Consider the following 20703-nt stretch of genomic DNA (forward strand, 5'->3'; position numbering starts at 1 on the left):
CTGCATGATATGAGAACTGCAGATTTTGAGATGATATAGCAGGCATAGGCAAACTCGGCCCTCCAGATGTTTTTGGGACTACAACTCCCATCATCCCTGACCACTTGTCCTGTTAGCTAGGGATGATGGGAGTTGTAGTCCCAAAACATCTGGAGGGCCGAGTTTGCCTGTGATATAGCAAGACTTTGGCCCAGTGGAATTGTCACAATCTCTAGCCAATTAAACCATTGTTTATTGTCCTAAGAATGAGCCGTGTGCCCCTGCACTTTCAGCTTGCCTTTCCCTCCTCCCCTTCTGCACTTCTACCCTGGCTTACTAAATCACACTTTTCCATGACATCCAAACCAGGGTCAGGGGGGAAAAATCAGTTGCAAACAATGAAATTTCTTTTTTTTCCCTGACACATTCATGCTTCTTCTACAGTTACGTTGTGTATGTTGTCAATTCATGCAGTTTCTCTTTTCTTTAAAGGACGGATTCGGAGATTTATGAGGATGCAGTGGAACTTCAACAGTTCTTTATCAAAATCCGTGATGAACTCTGCAAGAATGGCGAGATCCTGTTGTCACCAGCCCTCAGCTACACTACCAAGCATCTTCATAACGATGTCGAAAAAGAGAAGAAGGAAAAGCTTCCTAAGGAAATGGAAGAAGACAAACTCAAAAGAGAAGAAGAGAAGAGAGGTAATTGTACTTAATTTAAATGGCTGCACATTGTCACTCTTCATTTAGCAGATACTCACTGAAAGGAGACATAGGTGAATCTTCTCCAGCATTATCAGCATTGCTTGAGAGAGGATGGGCAGTATAAGGATGAATTCGTGAATGAGCTGATTTGTACATTTGTGTCATTCAGCTCTCTTGTTCGCCTTGACACTCTCTGATGGAAGACAAGGAAAATCGCAAAATTTACAATCTACCCTTCTAGGTCATCTTCCCCAGCAAGATACCATCAAATGTAGAAAAGTAATTGGTCAGATGGTTGCCAACATGTGTATTTCCTACACAGCCATCACTGAACTATTCAGATGTGCTTGCCCCTACGTGTAATTCATTCATGAGGGAAGTACTGTTCAGCAGAGCTCAAAGCTGCCAACTTAGCTGGTAAATCGCAAGTCTTGCACATGGTAAATATATTGTCAGTGTAGTGATTGTATTAGTATCACCGGCAACAGTGATCACTGTAATAGGGGAGTATCACAAGCACTAGTAACTTATATACTCTTGATATTATATGCATGTGAGCTGGGAGCTTTTTAAACAGTAATATGCATTACTTCATTTCAAAATGTGGTAAGCCAGACCTGCTGCACTTGGGGACCTTTACGCTTGTGTTGCTATGTGGGGCCCTAGACTTCTGCCCAAAGTCCTGATGGTACAACTGGCCACAGGCCCCCTTCCCACCTTGCCACACCATTTTGAATACACTGCCAAGTCTGAAATGCTTTCTTCCTGCTCATTCTCCCCTCCTCACCCCTCTTTGGAGGCCCATTTCAGTGATCAGGGCGGGCATGCTTCTTGCAAATACATTCCTCTTTAACCAGGCCTTTGGCTAATTAACACCCAATACCCTTTTAAATGCATTGTGGGAGAGTTGTTTATTGGTTGGTTTTTGTTTTTGTTTTGTTTTATTATGTTTTCTATCTTGTATTTTTGTGATGTGAACTTCCCTGAGAGCTACAGATGGACAGAATACAAATTTTTATTATTATTATTATTATTATTATTATTATTATTATTATTATTATTATTATTATTTGGGGGGATGGAATCTGTCTTACTCCTTGTGTGGCAAGAATAGCGCCTTTCCCTTGCATTGCATGATGATGGGGGATATTGTTTGATATGGCTGGTGCCAGGAATTCTTTCTAAAAGGAAATGGTCACTCTTTACAGGAAAGATTCTTGGTGTGTAAAGTGTTACAAGGCGAGCAGTCCTGTGTTTTTAAACTGACTGTAAGTCATTCCCACTGTTTTCTTTTATGTTGAATAAGAAGCTGAAAAGAGTGAAGATTCTTCTGGAGGAACAGGACTGTCTAGTTTACACAGGACATACAGCCAGGATTGCAGCTTTAAGAACAGCATGTATCATGTTGGGGATTATGTGTATGTTGAACCCGCAGAAGCCAATTTGCAACCTCACATAGTCTGCATTGAACGACTGTGGGAGGATTCGGCTGGTAAGAAAGACTGTCTTCTTAATGCCGGTGGTTGCAGCTGTCCTATGCCCTGTCTTATATCCAGATACCAGCTCCTGTAAACACAGTACATGTTTCAATAACTGGTAATAGAACCACTACCGTGAGATTTCCCTAACAAACTGATAGATTATTGAAATAATTCAATGCAAGGACATCACTGGCTGATTGTAGGGTGATCCCTAACAATTCATTTCGTGGGACACTGTAGCCAATGACACGGGTCACGTGTCGTCAGCTGACACAGGTGGGAGTAAAACTTTTAGAAAGCGGGTCCATTTCCCTGAGGTTTTTTTCCTGCCTGATACAGCAGTACGAGTGGACTAGAGAGGAGACAGCTCTGCTTCATTCTGACTAGCTTCGCCCCCAGGACAACTAGTGGAAACCTGAGGGAGGAACGCAGGTGGTGGTTGTGGCTGAGCTACAAGCGCAGAGCCATGCTATGCCCAAATGCCTCAAGGCCACATCTGCACCCCAAGCATAGTGCGACACCTCTCACTAAGAACAAAGAGTCACGTTTCTCTCCCCCCACAGCACTGCTGTTGTGATTACCATGTTAACTGGTGGCACAGTCACCATTCTGTTCTGTGCAGCATGAATGACAACCAGCATCTCATCCTTTCTCAAATGTCTTATTTTGTGAACTTCAGTTTTCAAAAAATTAAGGGTTGCGGTCTGTCTTTGATTTGCGCAATCACAATATGCAAAGAGAAACTGTCCCACAGTTTTGCAGGTCTAGACTTTGAAATGCACTTTCCCTGAACAAAGATTCAGACACAAACTAGTACTATCTCAGCCATTTTATCGCCACAGAAGATCCGCGGATCAGTTTATAACTTGTTATAGTTGTTTTGTATCACAAAACTTTCTTGTTTTTAGGAGAAAAATGGTTGTATGGCTGCTGGTTTTATCGACCAAATGAAACATTCCATCTTGCAACCCGAAAGTTTTTGGAGAAAGAAGTATTTAAAAGTGATTATTACAACAAAGTCCCCGTGAACAAAATTCTTGGCAAATGTGTGGTCATGTTTGTTAAGGTGAGAATAGGCTAGATGTTCTGTTATGTATCTGGATGAACACTATGCTGATCAAATATTAGCGTTTTGTTGTGGTAGAGATCGTTTTTCTGTTTTGTTAAATTTCTCCCCATCATGCCCTCTTCAAGTAGTCAAATGCTTATCAGTTGGGAAATAAAATGAGGCCACTGAAAGATAAGGGAATGATTTCTGTACCCTTGGGTGACTACCTAGGTCTGCAGGTCTATAGAGCATGTAAAGTAGAGAAGAAGGGCATTTGTTCCTGGTAGGAACTTGTGGGCTTCCAGATTTACAGGACATTGGTGGCCATTTGAGCCTGGACACTGCTCCAGAAAACACCACAAACAATGGCTTTTGAACTTACGTGTTTCTGCAAGATGAGCTATTTTTTTCTGAATGATTATTTTTCCCCATTAACTAGGAGTATTTTAAGCTATGCCCAGAAAACTTTAGAGATGAAGACGTTTACGTTTGCGAATCACGTTATTCTGCAAAGACCAAGTCCTTTAAGAAGATTAAATTATGGACCATGCCAATTAGCTCTGTACGATTTGTTCCTCGAGATGTGCCCTTGCCTGTGGTTCGTGTTGCCTCGGTATTTGCGAATACAGACAAAATTGATGAGGAAAAGCACACTGAAATGTCTGAGGATATCAAAGTGGGAGACCACACCCTTAGCCTTGAAAAGGTATGCATGTTTGAAGAGCTGGCCATTAAATGCTTTGACTTTTGTGCTTGTCTGTAGGTATTTTAAATGGTTTATCAGTTTAGGAGTGAATAGCTGATGCTTTTACCTGCTTCAGTTCTGATTTGTACATGGGTCTCCCATATACACATCTAACAGCCACATGAAATCACATGAGGAGGTCATTTGGAGGTTTGGACTAAAGCATCACCGGTATGTGGATGACACTCAGCTCTACCTCTCATATTCAGGAGAATCCCCAGAACTGTGAGGGAGGGAAAGGAGTCAGGATTGTTCTGTCTGGCAAGCTGAAAAGTTTGCACCCACTGATCAAACAGTGGCCATATTGCTATGCTGAATGGCATATTAAAGGAGATCCGGGGGTCTGGATGTCACAGACCCTGCTTATGCAAGTAGCTTCTGGATGAGGCTGAGTACCTAACGTACCATTTTATTTAAGAAGAGTTGCACAACTTTCCCCATTTCTTAAGTCTGCCTTTATTTTACAGGACAAAGAAGATGTTCCAGTAGAAATGGCAAATGGAGAACCTGGGTGTCACTACTATGAACAGCTTTGTTACAATGACATGTGGCTGAAGGTTGGGGATTGCGTCTTCATAAAATCACACGGTCTAGTCCGACCGCGAGTTGGCAGGTACCCTTTTTCTCTATAAATATAGTTGCATCATTGAAAACTGATTCAGGTCTTTCATGTACAAAAGCAAAAGATGAATAAAACCGTAAAGTAATTGGGGGAAATGGCTCACTTTTTGACTTGGCGATTATCTTGGGATACTCAGAAGCAAATCTTTTTCTGTTTTTCAGAATAGAAAAAATGTGGGTAAGAGATGGAGCTGCCTATTTCTTTGGTCCGATCTTTATACACCCAGAGGAAACTGAACATGAGCCAACTAAAATGTTCTACAAGAAGGAAGTGTTTTTGAGTAACTTAGAAGAGACCTGCCCCATGACATGCATTCTAGGTAACCAAATAGTATTGATGTTTTTTGCTATAACTTTTGTGTTTTGAATGAACAGTACAGTTGGGGGCTGGGGGAATCACTCCAATTCTATCATTTCCATTTCTTTTTCATGTTTTTGCTATGTTTCATGTTAGGCTATGGTATAAAACCTGAGTATCTAGTACATAATAAATTCTGTGTGATAAATTTATTTGGGGGTTTTTAAGCCCTTTTCATTCTTCTAGAACTAGTAACAGAGGAAAATAAATGTGCTTTGAAATCCAGTAAGTTGTTTACTGGATAATGGCATTCTCATTGTGTTGTGTATGGCCCTTGGCAGTACTGTGGTCATCCTAAACAGCAGCTGCTGCTGCTGACTCAATCTACCTGTATCACATTATTGCCTACTTTACTAGAAGTATAAAGGCTTTGAACAAAATAATTAACTAGTCTTGAATGATGCATACAGTTATTTTAAATTTTCTTAAGTGAATGGTTTTCTTGTTCGTGTGAAATTAAATTGGCTCTGTTAAGTGGAGGAGAATCCGTTCGACTTCCAAAACGTTTGAAAATCAAATCACGGCTTCTTATTGGCTGCAGGAAGCTCCTGCAGCCAATTGGAAGCCGTGGAACCCCCGTGGGACGTTCGGCTTCCAAAAGAACGTTCGAAAACTGGAACAGTCACTTCTGGGTTTCGATCATTCGGGAGAACTAGGCTGTTCGAAAACCAAGGTATGATTGTATTTGTCATGAAGAGATCCAGCAAGGAAGCACTGTCGCAGTCCAGCAAAGGAGATCCATGTATGAATGCTGTCATCACATCCATTTAACTTCATGGATGTGTCAATGTGCATAGGAGATGCATTCCCTGCAGGAGTCACATGCAACATGTGAACTGGAATGAGGCTTAGGTGTTCCATTGTAGGCTATGTGTGATGAGTCAGTATATTGTCATGAACTTTTTGGTGGTTTAAAAAATATGCAGGCCTGTTAACAAAAATTCGCTTTCAAACTGTTAGTGTGGAAAACGCTGCTACTTTATTTTTCTCTCTTTCAGGAAAGTGTGCTGTGTTGTCTTTCAAGGACTTCCTCTCCTGTAGGCCAACTGAGATTTCTGAAAATGATGTTCTCCTCTGTGAAAGCCGCTATAATGAAAGTGACAAACAGATGAAGAAATTTAAGGGATTGAAAAGGTTTTCCCTTTCAGCAAAAGTAGTAGATGATGAAATTTACTACTTTAGGTACGATGTTTTTGCTTTTAAAGTATTATCAGAGATAATGGGGTAGAGATCTTTAAGTTGATTTGACTGTAGGAAAAAATGTCCTTTATAAAAACTGAAGCATCTTCAGATCCATTGAACATAGAGGGCCATTACCTTACCAGGAAGCTAGCTTGGCTATTCCAGAAATCCAATTTGTATTGGGTCCAGGAATTAGAAGGGTCTCAGGTGTACATCCTGCCATCCCCCTCCCTCCGGCCAAAGCAACAGCTCACAACAGTATTTTAAATAGGCAATGGTGAACTTGAATATAGTCATTTATTTTCTGCCAATATGTATTTCTTACTTAAAATATCACTGCACAAAAATAGGCATATTATCATTTTAGATAAGGGCTGTAGAGAACGACATCCTTTTCATTGAAGGATTTGCAATTAGAAAAATTGATTTCATTGCTAGAAAAGTTTAACATTAGCAAACATTTTAGAGTTGGCTACCAAAGCCATTCTGTTCTTTGTGGTGTGCACCTACTGCATGGAAGATTTCTAAATAATTATTCTGTGCAGTTTCAAAATTGGGTTCAAACAACAGTTGCTTACCTTTTTCAAACATGCCACTTATTTTTTTAATATGTTCCTACCTCTTCCTGATGCAACACTTACTGTAAAGCAGAATTTAGGAATTATGGGCCAGATTCAACTAAGCTGTCACCCTAACGGAAACCAGCATGAGTCCCACTAGTGCAACAGGATATTCTTTCCTCTCCTCTCCACCACTCTCCCCAAATCCTAGCAGGGTCAGGAGACCCCCCCTCCCAGAACAGGGTACAGTGGGGGGAGAGGAGAGCTTGTTCCAACAGCACAAGTGTTTTTGCTTGGCATTCAAATGGATCCCCCTTAGTGTGGCGTTGAATTCTATCCTATGTTGTACAGAGAGGGGTTTTATTCATATGGAATACTTTCTTAGGAAACCCATAATTCCTCAGAAGGAGCCATCTCCCCTTCTGGAAAAGAAGATTCAGCAGCTAGAAGCCAAATTTGCTGAGCTGGAAGGAGGTGATGAAGAGATTGAAGAGATTGCAGAAGAGGAAGGTGAAGTTACAGAAGCGCCAACGATGCCTCAACTTCAGAGTCCTCTTTCTAATGAGTTGGATATAATGCCATACACTCCTCCACAGGTAACGTCTTTTACAAAATCACATAGTTGAGACCTTTCCCTCCTCCTCTTCCTCCTCTGCTGAAAAGATGTGTGCTTTGGCTGTAGTGAGCTATATACCAGAAATGCAATTTTCAGTGTTACTTTGCCAATATAAAATTTATTTTCTTTTTTTAAAAAAACTGCTTGGAGATCTTCTATCAAATGCATATTATTATATACTTTTGTAAAATGAATTAAAATATACTGAGAACAAATAATTTTGTAACTCATGTGATTTCAAGTTATGTCTTTCATTTAATGCCATCTAACGCTGGGGAAATTGTGATTTGTGGTGCAGCAACTCATGTAAATGAAAATTTTTGGGTAACCAAATAAGAAATAAGTCGCTTTTGGATTGTTTGCAGTTTCTAGAAAGTTCTAAAAGTAATTTGGAAGAATATTAATTAATGGCAGATATACTGCAGTGCTGCCCAGGTTTTGTAAACCCTAGAGGCAACCACCAATTCCTAGGTATGGCAGCCATCTTCCCAGATTTGCCCACCCAGATACACTTGCCTCATTGACAGTGATCCAATACAGTCATACCTGGGTTTTCGAACAGCTTAGTTCACGAACAACTTAGAACTTGAACGTCGCAAACCCGGAAGTAGGTGTTCCAGTTTGCGAACTTTGCCTCAGAAGCCGAACATCCGGCACAGCTTCTGTGGCTTCCGATTGGCTGCAGGATGCTCTTGCAGCCAATAGGAAGCTGCGCCTTGGTTTCCGAACGTTTCGGAAGTTGAATGGACTTCCAGAACGCATTCTGTTCAAAAACCAAGGTACGACTGTACCATTATCAGCTTAAAAATATGATCATGAAGACAAAAAGGTCAGAAATTGAGGATTAGATTCTCTAGCCTTCACTTTCTAACTTGAGAATTTTCTGTTACGCATTTATGACCATAGGTGTGTTTTTTTTATCCATAGTCCACTCCCAAGTCTGCCAAGGGCAGTGTAAAGAAGGAAGGATCGAAGAGGAAGATCAACATGAGTGGTTACATTCTATTTAGTAGTGAGATGAGAGCAGTTATTAAAGCTCAGCACCCAGATTATTCATTTGGAGAGCTCAGTAGACTTGTTGGAACAGAGTGGAGAAACTTGGAAGCAACCAAGAAAGCAGAATATGAAGGTAAATTAAAGGTGTAATGATGTGAAACCTTTTTGCCCTTTCAGAAAAGGCTCCGTGTCCTTTTGAGGGCAGGCAACTTATATTTCTGTCTTTATATATTTCTGTCTTTAAATATATAAGCGCTCACCCCATAGAAACTTATAATACAATAAGACAGGGGTTCCCAAACTGTGGGCTGCAAGTTCCATACAGGTGGCCCATGGCATGTTGACGCTAAATATTCCTACTGATTTTTAATGGTATTTTATTGCTTCTTTTCTTTTTTCTTTTCTTTTATTTCATTGCATTGAAGTTCTATGGAATGCAAATTATAAGGCAGTAAAATACAGCATAAAGATACGCTACATTGTGGCATTTAGCACACCACATTGAAATTACCGCAAGAGGCAGTAAAATCATTAAGTGGTCCATCAACAATTTTCAAGTGGTTATTGGGGGTGGGGGGGTTTGAGAACCACTGTACTTGAGGGAATTGGTAGTGGTGATGATGCCTCTGAAACAGACCGACTGAGCTGCCTGCTAGGGAGGAGCCAGGAGCCCAAGAAGAAAGTCATCTAAGGTAGGTATCTTCAACCTGTTCAGACCCAGGACCCACATCTAACCCAAACATTTATTTGGAGACCCACTTCTTAATCTTTTACCATATGTTTCAATGATAGTAGTGCTCCTGCTTGCAACCTACCTTGGACCAGACTGCGACCCACCAGTGGGTCCCAACCCACCAGTTGAAGACCAGTGATCTAAAGGAAGCGAGTGGGCTTAAAGAGGAGAGAGGAATAGGGAGAAGGAGAAAAACTGGAAAGGAGAAGTAGCAGAGTGAAAAGTTGAGCAATGGATGGGAATTGTAGAGAAGCAGGTTTTGACTAATATTACCAGTGCAAGCTGCTCAACAGTGGAACAGATTGCTGGAGGGGTGACCAGCTCTCCCCTTTCTGGAGGTATTTAAGCAGAGGCTGGACAGGCATCTGCCAGGAAAGTTGTAGTTTCATCCTGGATTGAACCAAGGAGTTGCACTAGATGACCGCCAAGGGCCCTTCCAATTCTATGATTCCTATAGCCAGGAGCTGCAAGAGTGAAGTTCAAATACTGGTTTCAGATAACTAGCCCAGCATTTAACATCAGGGCACTAGTACATGCTGCATAGTGAAGATACATAGAAGCAAAATGAAAGGACTACAGAGAGTTTAAAGCAGTGAAAGAAGTTTAAAGCAGAGCAGAGAAACATGTAGTTTGTCCTTAATAAATCAACTAAAATACATTTATTAGAATGTCTTTGCCTACTTAACCCAAACAGATGTGCTTTTGTTTCCCTACCTCAAATTGTTATTCTGCTCCCTGAGCAGCATAATAATATAGCCAGCTTATAATAGTCAAGCTCTTTCATGTACTCACAGGTAGGTTTTCATTAAAGCCTGCATGTCTTTTGTGGGATGCATGTTTCCAAATGTTTATCATCCTAAACTCGTAGGCTAGAATGTTTTTCAGGTATTTATTGCAGCATTGGAAAAGAAAATTTAGGAATAATTATTAAGCTCTGAAGATGATGCGAAGTCATTTTTAAGCAAGTTTGATATTCAGACTAAATGCTGTTGGTCATTGGATCTCACTTTCCTTTACTTTGGACTTGCTGTATCATTCCTTTGCAGAGCTAGAATGATAGATGGTTCCATTTCATTTCCTTTTTTTCAAACTCATTCCTTCCTACATGTACTGACACATAGAAATGTGGACACGTTCAGGCAATCATATCTTAGTTTAATAAGCCAAGATATGAACAAGTTGTTTGGCTGTTCCTGCAGTCCCTTTCCACGAATGTGCAAGCCAGAAAGTCTCCTTGACTGAAGTTTCACAGCATGCTTGTATTGGAGAACTATGTTTAATGGGTTCAGAACAAGCTAGAAGATAAAGCCATGGTTCATTTTGAAGCTATTAAGCATTGTTTCCCATTTAACCTACAGTGAATGGAATAATTCTTTGTTTGTTCATTCAAACTGCAAAGGAGCTGATTATGCACCCATGAGCTTGTTCATACCTCAGTTTATTAAGCTGAGATACAATTTTTTTGAGCCAGTGCAATGTCTCTGACATTTTTCAAAGCAATAATGTTGAGTTTCCCTTTAAACCATGCCGTTTTGAAGTTCACTCCTATCCATTATGATTATATCCCTTTTTATTTTGCTTGGGACTACACTTTGGTATTGACATCTGTGCTAAAGTTTTCTTAAGTATTTCTACTTTGGTCCTTTATAATTTGATTACAAATTTCTGTTCTCAGACTTACATTTTATCAGCCATTTTTGTCAAAAGGCAGATTTTTCTTTCTTTGTAGATGAGGGCATGGATGGAGATAGCAGACAAAGCAAAGTTGTTTATTTTGTTTTGTATGTTTTGTTTAAATAGATTTATGGACAAAAGGGAAAGTATCTGGTATGAAGCTGCATTAAAAATTAGAAGGAATTTTCTTTCCTTAAGTGCTTTTAATGAGCATCTTAGAATAGACTCATACAGGGTTTATGTACTGAATAAGTGCCATTCAGTAAGCAATGAAAATGGATTTTAATGGAACTTTGAGCTTTAAACCACCACAAATTCAAAACAGAATGTTTAAGCACTAAACAGTCAAAAGCTGTGCATGACAAACTTCCCTGATAAGCAAAGTAATTAATAAATATGCACAATCAAGAATTTTTTGACATGAGAAATTAAGGTTCGTGTCTTAACATTTCACTGTACCCAGTGATTGCAAGGTGAGGTTTGAAGGTTTGGGGGCTGGGTTTGCTAGATTTGACAGTGAAATTCCAAAGCTCAGCTCCTGTGTCTGCTTGGTACTGTTGAATTGCTCTGTCAATATCACAAGTTTTTGTTCTCTTGTCTGCTAGCATCTGACACAAATCATTTAGAATAAAACCATTGCTGAAAGATTGGCTGCTGTTTTGCTGAACGTAGTCCTAATTCAAGTCTCTAGAATTTACGTGATAAAAGAAATATTAATCCAATGAGTATATATTAAGAACCAATTCAGTGTGATGTTTTCTTTTTGAATTTACTATGAATAATCAAAATTCATTTTGATAATCAAAATGTCTTTTTCATAGTTAAAACAGAAGATATAGTAACTCCTTGCCTTTTGATCTCTTTTAAGGAATTTGTGTTATGAAATTAATCATATATTGTATGCTTAAAACTTTATACATATGCACACACACAGGAATCTATGACATAGCCTTCATTTGTAATCTAGATTGTTCCTTACTAGTAGACATACTACAGTAGACATAATTTGTGTCTACTGCAGTTGCATATCTGTGTGTATTTTCTCTTGTGCTCTTTGATCATGCCTGTAATTTCACGTCCCCCAAATATAAGTTTGGATGCATTATTTCTGTTCCTAAATCAAAGAAGGTGCAAAAAGAATCATGCTTTTCTTGTTTGTCTACATAAAATATTAAGTCTGTTGGGCAACTGGGATATATGAAATGCTGTGCTAGGAAACTAGTTTTTTGATGGGACAAATTGTGCAATTGTCTCATTCTTGTTGTTTTCTAACAAAATTTACATTTTTGATCTGGGAAATAACTTGGAAAGGGATGCTGTATTTGTTCGATAGTTTCCCCCAGGAGTTCAGGATAAACCATTATGCTTGCCAAGCCCCTTGAGTGTACATTTAGAACAATTCCTTTATAGATGGAAAAAATGCCTTTCAAACAGATTTTCTTACGTTTAGCAAATGAATTGTTCTCATGGTAGCTGAAGACACTTGTTTGGAAGAACCCAGATGGGTGGAAAATAGAATTTCCCTCCTCCTAATCACTGGGCTTTATGTTAAATACGGAGGTAAAAATTGGGACAACACTGGCCCTAGTAAAGTCTAACTGGATACTTGTTTTGGATCAGAGCAAATCCGTTGACATGTACTGTACTCTGTAGCTCACCTACTCTGGAACAGGCCCACTGGCATGTACAGAATGAATCTAGACCTAACAGGCTGTGAATTGCAAATGTGGTGCGTAGTATCTTATGCCAAGCTGTCCTGGCATGCGTATTTCTTACTTCTGAGCTGCTACTATCTGATGGTACCATTGATGGTGGGACTTTTAAAAAGGTCATCAGCTCTAAAACCACATAGCTTGGATTCTGAGAACCACCAATGGAAGGAGACTTTCCCATTCCACCCTCCCCTCCTTTGCGTCCTCCTCGAAAACCTTCACCTCTTTGGGGGCAACTTCCTCCTGTAGCTCCCTGCATCACATTCTGTTCCAATCAGAGGGTCCCCCGACCCTCAGCAGAAGCTTTTAGGGGGCACAGAGGACTGCAGGCTGGAGGAAGCCTTGGTTCTCGGGATCCAGGCCCACATTTCGTTGACTCTTCTGAGGCCCTTTCATCATAGATTCTTTAACTGTCTTTTTGTTGGCAGCCAAACTAAGACAAAATTATGTATTGCATTTTCAAAAATAGCCTGTATTTCCCCCCCCACCCACCCACAACTGAAGCCTAAACTTGTTGCCAATGTTGACTAGTCCTTTTTCAGTGATTAGAGAATTATTATTTTTTTAAATTCTGGGTTACAAAACAGAACTGAAAGTCTAAAATCTAAAACTTTTGCAGAGCGGGCAGCTAAGGTTGCTGAGCAGCAGGAGAGAGAACGCGCAGCACAGCAACAGCAGCAGAATTCCTCCCCCCGGGCAGGCACTCCTGTCGGGGCTCTAATGGGGGTGGTGCCGCCACCAACACCAATGGGGATGCTCAATCCGCAGTTGACACCTGTTGCAGGTAAAAAACAAATAGGGGCTCTGACCATTTTTTCCCCTTCATCCACTTTACCAAACTCCTTCATAACTCTGAACGCTATTCTTGGGTCACTTTATTTGTAGTGAAAAAGAAAGAAAAAATAACTATTAAACTTTACCTCATAAAACCTTAAGTTCAAAACAAACACAGATGTTTCCCTCACTGGTAGAAATAGCACCCCTTAATCCTAAGCATGCCGTCTTACCCCGATGAAGTCTCTGCCAGCTCATTCCCTGGTCAGCAAACTTGCTCCTGGTTTGTACTGTTAATTCTATTTTGTTTCCTCTGAACGCTGCAGAATCTGGACACTTGGGAAAGAGTGGATGATTTTCTCAGGTGGCACGTCATCAGTAACATTAGACACGTTCCGACTGTGAGAAAATGTAATATGATGCCTTAACGTGAGGGTAAACTTGAGAACTGATTTTATCCCTCAGTTGAACTGGCTAGGGTTCTTGGCAGCAGCGTTTAGTGAGAATCGGAAAACATTTATTTATTTCATAAAATGCATATACCGCTTGATTGTAGAAAACCTCAAAGCGGTTTTCTTTTCTTTTGCAGGATTTTGGGTTTGTGTGAATTGAGCAACAAACCCTTCCATGCCACTTCAATCCAGTTTCATAACTGTGATATTTCAAAAGCAATTCTATTGTTCAGGCATAATGCTGAACTAGACAGTTTAGTATTTTGTGCATGAGTGTCAAGCTTATGCTGTCCCCCCCCTCCTCTTCCTAAGACATAGCCTTGAGGAGGAGCTGGGAAGCTTTTGGTTCCATCTTAAACTCTAGCTGTTTTTATTAGATAATTTTACATATAGGACTTGATTATCAAACCATGTAACCTAGTTTTGGGTATTCAAATTTGTCAAGGCTCTACCTGTATTAAGCATCCAAGCTTATCTAGTTCTGTAACTGAGCAAAACAGATACAAGAACAGGAATAAATATTTTGCATTAGGGTGTATGTAGATTTGGTTTAGTTTACGTCTCCATATGTTCTGAATCTGTATTTGAAAATAAATACATTAACTTTACCAGGATCTAAATAGGTGTTTTCTGAGGCACTCTGTATTTCATTATAAGCAAACAAATTGCAAGGCATTTTATTCTGATGATATTTAATGTGGCAGAATTGTCTGTTAATAGGACCTAGCATATAATTTATTTTTCTTTTAGTATCACCATCTCATTAAAAAACCCAATATGCCGTTTTATATCCAGTTTTTCTCACCACGTGATCTTAACTTATACCTCACTTTGATCCAGATCTGTTTATAAACAGCTTTTCTTGAAACACTTATTTTGTCTGAGGAAGATCTTCAGATATCAGCAACTAATGTAATTAGTTGCAACATTTCTGCAGGGCAATGTAATGTAAGCGCAGCAAAAAGGGGGGGCAGCTTTGGGACGCACTCAGAGGTTCATTCTGCTCATGAAACAGGGATCTATAAGATTTTGGTTCCACTTTCCCTTGCACTCCCCAAAAACCTGTTCCAGATGATTGAAGGACCCCCTGAAACAGACTGAGAAGTGGTAAGGAGACTGCAAAGGAAAGGAGAATAAGTGGCAGGGAACTATTCGTCTTTAATAGAAAGTTGTCCCACTGATTTACATGATATGACGAATAGTTTGCTAAACATGTTTCACTGCACCTCTTGTTTTCTTGAGTGAAGTATATCAGTTAAAGAGCTGGAGCAGCATTTTGTCTAGTGAGCTTTTGGCTGTGAGCCAAAGTCCCCATTTCAAATCTCCCATCAACCATGGAAGGATGGGAGAAGGAAACCACTCCCTCTCATCCTCTGCTCACAGCCCCATTCTGCATATACTATCCTACTTACTTGGCTGCTATAAACATTACTGGCACAATGTTTGCAACATGCTTTGAACGCTTGAAGTGTGTGATATAAATGCTAAATATAGTCACTAGTATCATTGTGATTGAATGGCAGCCAGTGTTGTTTTCACCTGACCGTTCAACACGAAATCTCAATTTACAGTAGAATGTTTCCAGATAAATAAATTTTACACAGCTTGGTTCTTAGTTTTTAATTTGTTGCTGTGAATTGGATTCGTCAGGGCTGCTGAAAATCTAGTCCAAAAATGTTGCATTTTATCTCAGCTCCATTTGTAAAAAAATAAATAAATTCCTTTTCAGTTCAGTTTTTGTTGCATATGTTGTGTAGAGATTGAATATTAAGCCATTTCAAAGTTTTCAGAAAGCAATCTGTATTTTTTAATGGTTCCCTTAGAAGCCAGACCTCCGCTTTGCTGTCAGGTGGATTGCCAGCACCATTGTAGAAGAAAATCTGTCTCTCTGGTGTTGGTTCAAGGAGATGCCCATTCTTTCCTATAACAGGGCAGCAGCATTCCTAGATCTGGAGCTTTTACAGTATAAACCTGTATTTGTGACATAGCTCCACTTGGGTTGATATTATTCTTGTTCATTTTACTAATTTTATTTTAAATTTTCTTAAGTGAGGTTACACAGGCATAAAATTAGAGCTATTACTTCCAAATTTAACTTTCCTCCAGTAGGTAGGTCTGAATATGTATAAATCATTACCTGAAATTATCCACAATATTGGTTCCAGCCTTGCAAATAATCAAGTGATGCTTGAAAAAGTATTTCTTCACCACCTTTGACCTCATATAGAGCCCCCAAAGCAGCTCACAGACATAACTGCCATATTTTTCTCAGAATACTTTCAGTGATCTTCCATTATTCTCCCCCAAAACCCACCAACCCACCCACACAGGGCACTGACCTATATCTCTCGGAACTCCTCTCCACCAATCCTTATTTTCTTCTCTCTCCATAATATCTCAGAATACTTCTCTCAGTCACCTTCATTGTCCCCCTCACCCAACAATCCCCATTATTTCCAGTCAAAGACAACCCCCACATTTCCCTCATTAACCACCCACCAACATTTATCTCTCATATTACCTCTTATTCTACCTCTAATATTACCTCCTATCTCTTCCCTTTCCCAATTTTCTATGTTGAAGACCCTACATATATTAACCCCCCCCCCCCGCGCTTAACTCTCCATGATTATTCTCAAGGCACCCAAACACAGCAATCCTTACTTTCTTTTCCGGTGCCCTTGATTCTCTTCTGTCAAGAGACTTGTCCATTTTGCCTTCTGTTCAGTACAATACATGATTCCTTGTTTACATTGCTATAGTATGCTAAAATTAACATGCCTTGAAGGTGAAGAATTGTACTGTGCAATACATTGCTTTTTATAGTTACCAGTAGTGTAACTTGCAGCAATATATAAGCTATGTGAGCACTTAAGATGATTGTGCAGTGAATATTCTCTGATGAAAACGTCCATGAAGTTTTTTCTGTCATGGCACATGAAAGATAAGGTCTCTCTCTCTTTAATATACCTTCTGTTTTAGTAGTCTTTTGGCCTTAATGAAGGTGAGAGATGGGAAGCAGCTCAATCTATGCAGTATTGTTAAATTAATTTCCCATATGTGTAAGTGGTTAACATCCTGTGTAAGTGAAAAATCCATAAACAACCTGAATGCCTGGTATACATACATCTTCTGTTAAGCTACATTGCTGTCCCGTGAATTTTTGAATGTGCATGTCGCAATGTGATATACTTTCGTATGACTGACAAAACGTTTTGCATTTGCTTGTAATAATAACCACTTAATGATTCTAAATGCTCAGCTGGTTTCCTCCTGAAGAATATGCCAAAAGGCTAAATACTAATCTGTTCCGAATACGGTATCTGGCATTGTAACAATGTTCATTTTTGCAAGGTACTAATTGTAGTGTTGTATGGCAGTACCGAAGGTGCATATATGTGGGTAGTGCATGTAATTATTATTTTGGTCATTTTGCATGTCATTGATGCATGTTTGAAATTTGTTGTGTCCTTCAAGGCATGCTAGGTGGCTATCCACCAGGGCTGCCAACTTTACAGGGCCCAGTTGATGGCATTATTAGCATGGGCAGCATGCCGCCACTTCACCCTGGGGTGCCTCCACCCCACCAACTTCCACCAGGCATGCCAGGCATCCCACCACCGGGTAAGAATGACCTCATTCATTCATTATCTCGCCTCTCTGTTCTCACCCCATTCAACCAATTGCCGTGGGAAATGTTTGCAGCTTGTGCATTTGTAGCTTAACTGCTTGACTTCTGTCGAATGCTCCAGGTATGTCTAGCTCTCTAGATGTGCAAGGTGCATTGAGAAATATACAAAGTATATTTGCCAAACATCTTGGCATGTATGATACATGTTGGCAGAGCAACAAATGTGACTGATCCAGCAGCAAAGGAGTTGACCATGGAAATACCCTTGTATTTTTAGCATGAGTTTTTTAAAAAGTGTCAAATAGATCTGGCTTGAACATATTGAAGTATTGAAGACACATAATTCCTAGTCCTTCTGAAACTGTTGAAGGTGATGTTGTTTGTTGAACTGGACAATTTCACTACCAGGCATGGATCTTAAACCAGTACACTGTTAGTTTTTTATTTCTTTGTGCACCATTAGTTCAAATATACACATTCTGATTTCAAACAACTTCATTTAACAGCAGATCATTTTAAAAAATGAAACCCTATAGCCTGATTTTTAAACAAACCAAACTGAAGCTTCGGCCAAGGGGAATATTAGTGTCTGGAGAGGTTGAAATGTGGGTACAAGCTTGTTCTTTAACATACAGTTCATCCTGGTTTGATAAATACTTAAAAGTAAATGCTCCCTTGTGATGTGGATCAATATTTATCCAAAACCATGAATGAAACATTAACTAAGAGAAGCAGATATTTTCTTTCCAATTATTAACCTTCTATTTATAGGGAGACAGGGGCTGTTATGGAACCCTTGTTCATTGCCCCCTTCTCCTTTTTGCTCCTGCTAATTTTTCTTTCACTTTTACATGGTACATCATACTCCTTTTCTGCATGCAGTGGATAAGCTCAGCTGTTAATCTGTGGGCAAAAACTAATGTGATTTGCCTTCTTTATTTCTAAGTATGTATTTCATAGTAGTGTTCCCCTAAAATCTGTGAACATGAATAATTGCCTTTAAGATCCCTTTTTTTCTTCAAGCCTGCTAGGGTATACAGTTAACATCCAGCAATCAAGAATTTGAGGATTTGCAGTGAGAAATGAACTATAGCTTTGGAATATAGATGTGTGCCATAGTTTCTTTATGGCTTGTTGTGCTGTTGAACTTTGAACAGCCATAAAGTGCTTGTGGATGTTCACTATCATTGCCAGGTTTCTCTATTTTAAAAACACCTTGTCTCCTTAGCTGCAGAAACAGTGATTATCATGGATGTATTAATCACCTTCTAAGCAACCATCTCAAGGCTATTTGCATGTAAAAGATTTTTAAAATAGTTAAAAGCACAAAACGAGATCCATTTAAAAGCAATACTAAAACCCCAACAAAGTAGACCCATTTATTCAACAAGGAAAGCCTGTCATTGTTGGATAGAAATGACTGCATATCTGATCAAAATTCCAAACTGTATCCTTATAATCCCCAGGAAGGCTAGCGCTGAATAAATTGTAAACATGAAGAACCAGCCACCATCAAAATAAGCTAGCAGGCCTGTACAACTTCACAAGTTCATTTGTGATGTAGCAGCAGTCTTTGTGAGGCTATTCTCAGAGACTATAGAAGAGATTATTACTAGATGAAATAATTTTGGATGTAAGCCCCCCAAACACAGCTAACTGTCAGTCAACACAATTTACTACTTCTAATAAGAATACTTAGGGGATCATATTTTAATATCTGTAATACTCCTTTTTTTCTTTTTCTTTTACATTTTGAAATACAGGTGTTATAGGTCAAAGCGTTTCCTCCATGGTAGGAGCCCCCTCAGCAGGAAGTCCTTTTGGACAGCAGGTAAGTGACTTAGATAGGCATAGGAAAATCCTATAAATCATACTCTCAAAGGCTTTGTTTTTTAATAAATTGACCTCCCACAACCTAGTGAGTTTATTGTTCCTCTTATTTTCTGATATTGCTTCCTTACTACATCTGGCATGTGATTTAATGATGTAGGAGTTAGAGGATATAAACTATCCCCTCAGCTATAAGAAAAGCTAAGTAAGGCAACAGGTGCTGGTGAGGGAGAACAGGTGGGAAGACCGCATCCTTCTCCAGCCCTCCAAATACTTTGCACTACAACCAATGTTAAGCAATGTTCAAAGCATATGGAAGACACCACATTGGGGAAAGCTGCTCCAAACAATTCCTTGTTCTTTTTTTTCATGACTATTGATTTCTTGCCCTGCTTTCTTCCTTTTGCTCTCAATACCATTCCCTGTAATCTTCGCCAAAAATCAATAAGTAAGATTCCAGATAGCCAAACAGTTAAAAATGTGATATGTATGAATGTGTTGTGCATGGAAGTGAAAGCCATTTGTTTTCTGGAGATTTCAGACTGTCTTGATATAACAACGTGAAACAGGTTTTGTTTAGATTTATTTTTTTGGCACGGGCACATTTCTCACCACACCTGAGGGTAACCGTTATTCCCTTAAGGATGTTTCAGATGCTTTTGCTGTTATACCCTTTCTTATTCTTCCCTTTCACGGAACTGTCTATAGAAACACAGTGTTCGCCACTTATCTTTGGTTCAATGAGATACTACAATCGTCAGGCTATGTTTGACCTTTTAAGGTATTGTTCTTTACTATTCCAGATGGGTATCCTTGGTCCACCAGGTCAGCAGGCCCCACCTCCCTATCCTGGACAAAATCCAGCAGCCCAGCAAGTTATGCAGCAGCCAACAACTCCTATGTTTGTCTCCCCTCCACCAAAGACGCAAAGGCTTCTTCATTCTGAGGCTTATCTGAAATACATTGAGGGTCTAAGTGCTGATTCAAGTAGTATTAGCAAGTGGGACCAGACCCTTTCAGGTAAGTCTACTTGCAGTAAACACAGAGACCCTAGAAAAAAATGTTTTTGAGGCTGGCCTTTTAATTCTACCCTTACTGTACAGTACAGTACTATACTGTATGAGTGGCTTGCCCAGTGTGGCAGAGCTGTAGCTGCCATTTACTGGGAGGAGGGGCAAAGTAGCTATAAGATTGGGTTACACAAGTGGGGGTGCTGGATTGTCTTTGCTGGTGTGCTGTGCAGCCCCGACCTGTGCTTGTGCCTCCCCATCCCTTAAAGTGGAAGTAGCATATCTGTGTATAAAGCCCTTCATCCATCATTCCCAACCATTGGTCATGTTGACTGATATCGCCAACTCTCCTTTCTCCAGCTTTTAAAACAGCTGAAATGAGAATGTTTTATGCATTCAGAAATCTGCACTCCTCCATGAGATGGGAGTTCTATAATTGTGGAGCGTCTATTGTAAGCCTGTTTCAGCAAATGCTGTATAGTAAGTCCACAGGGAGCGGGAAGACAGCTCCTTCACCCCTGTTGGTAGTCACTAATGCAGATAAGTTATTCACAGTGCCTTTTAGCAATCTGTTGAAATCACTAAGGAGAGGTT

General features: G+C 39.7%; 1 protein-coding gene across 15 annotated transcripts in view; it reads left to right on the forward strand.

Moving 5' to 3' along the window:
- PBRM1 (polybromo 1) overlaps positions 1-20703 on the forward strand; it is a 51383-nt gene that overhangs the window by 26399 nt on the left and 4281 nt on the right. For 6 of the 15 annotated variants that reach the window (XM_081185134.1, XM_081185138.1, XM_081185126.1 and 3 more), the window contains exons 18-30: positions 472-683; positions 1993-2178; positions 3076-3233; positions 3655-3921; positions 4428-4573; positions 4744-4901; positions 5938-6121; positions 7067-7277; positions 8225-8426; positions 13032-13196; positions 17116-17262; positions 19033-19100; positions 19903-20119. In XM_081185134.1, the coding sequence (XP_081041260.1) occupies positions 472-683; positions 1993-2178; positions 3076-3233; positions 3655-3921; positions 4428-4573; positions 4744-4901; positions 5938-6121; positions 7067-7277; positions 8225-8426; positions 13032-13196; positions 17116-17262; positions 19033-19100; positions 19903-20119 (2321 nt within the window). The remainder of the gene's footprint in view (positions 1-471; positions 684-1992; positions 2179-3075; positions 3234-3654; positions 3922-4427; positions 4574-4743; positions 4902-5937; positions 6122-7066; positions 7278-8224; positions 8427-13031; positions 13197-17115; positions 17263-19032; positions 19101-19902; positions 20120-20703) is intronic. The other 9 variants (XM_081185130.1, XM_081185127.1, XM_081185128.1 and 6 more) reach the window with 5 other exon arrangements.

This window comes from Podarcis bocagei (assembly GCF_964188305.1).
Source record: "Podarcis bocagei genome assembly, chromosome: 2".
Taxonomy (NCBI): domain Eukaryota; kingdom Metazoa; phylum Chordata; class Lepidosauria; order Squamata; family Lacertidae; genus Podarcis; species Podarcis bocagei.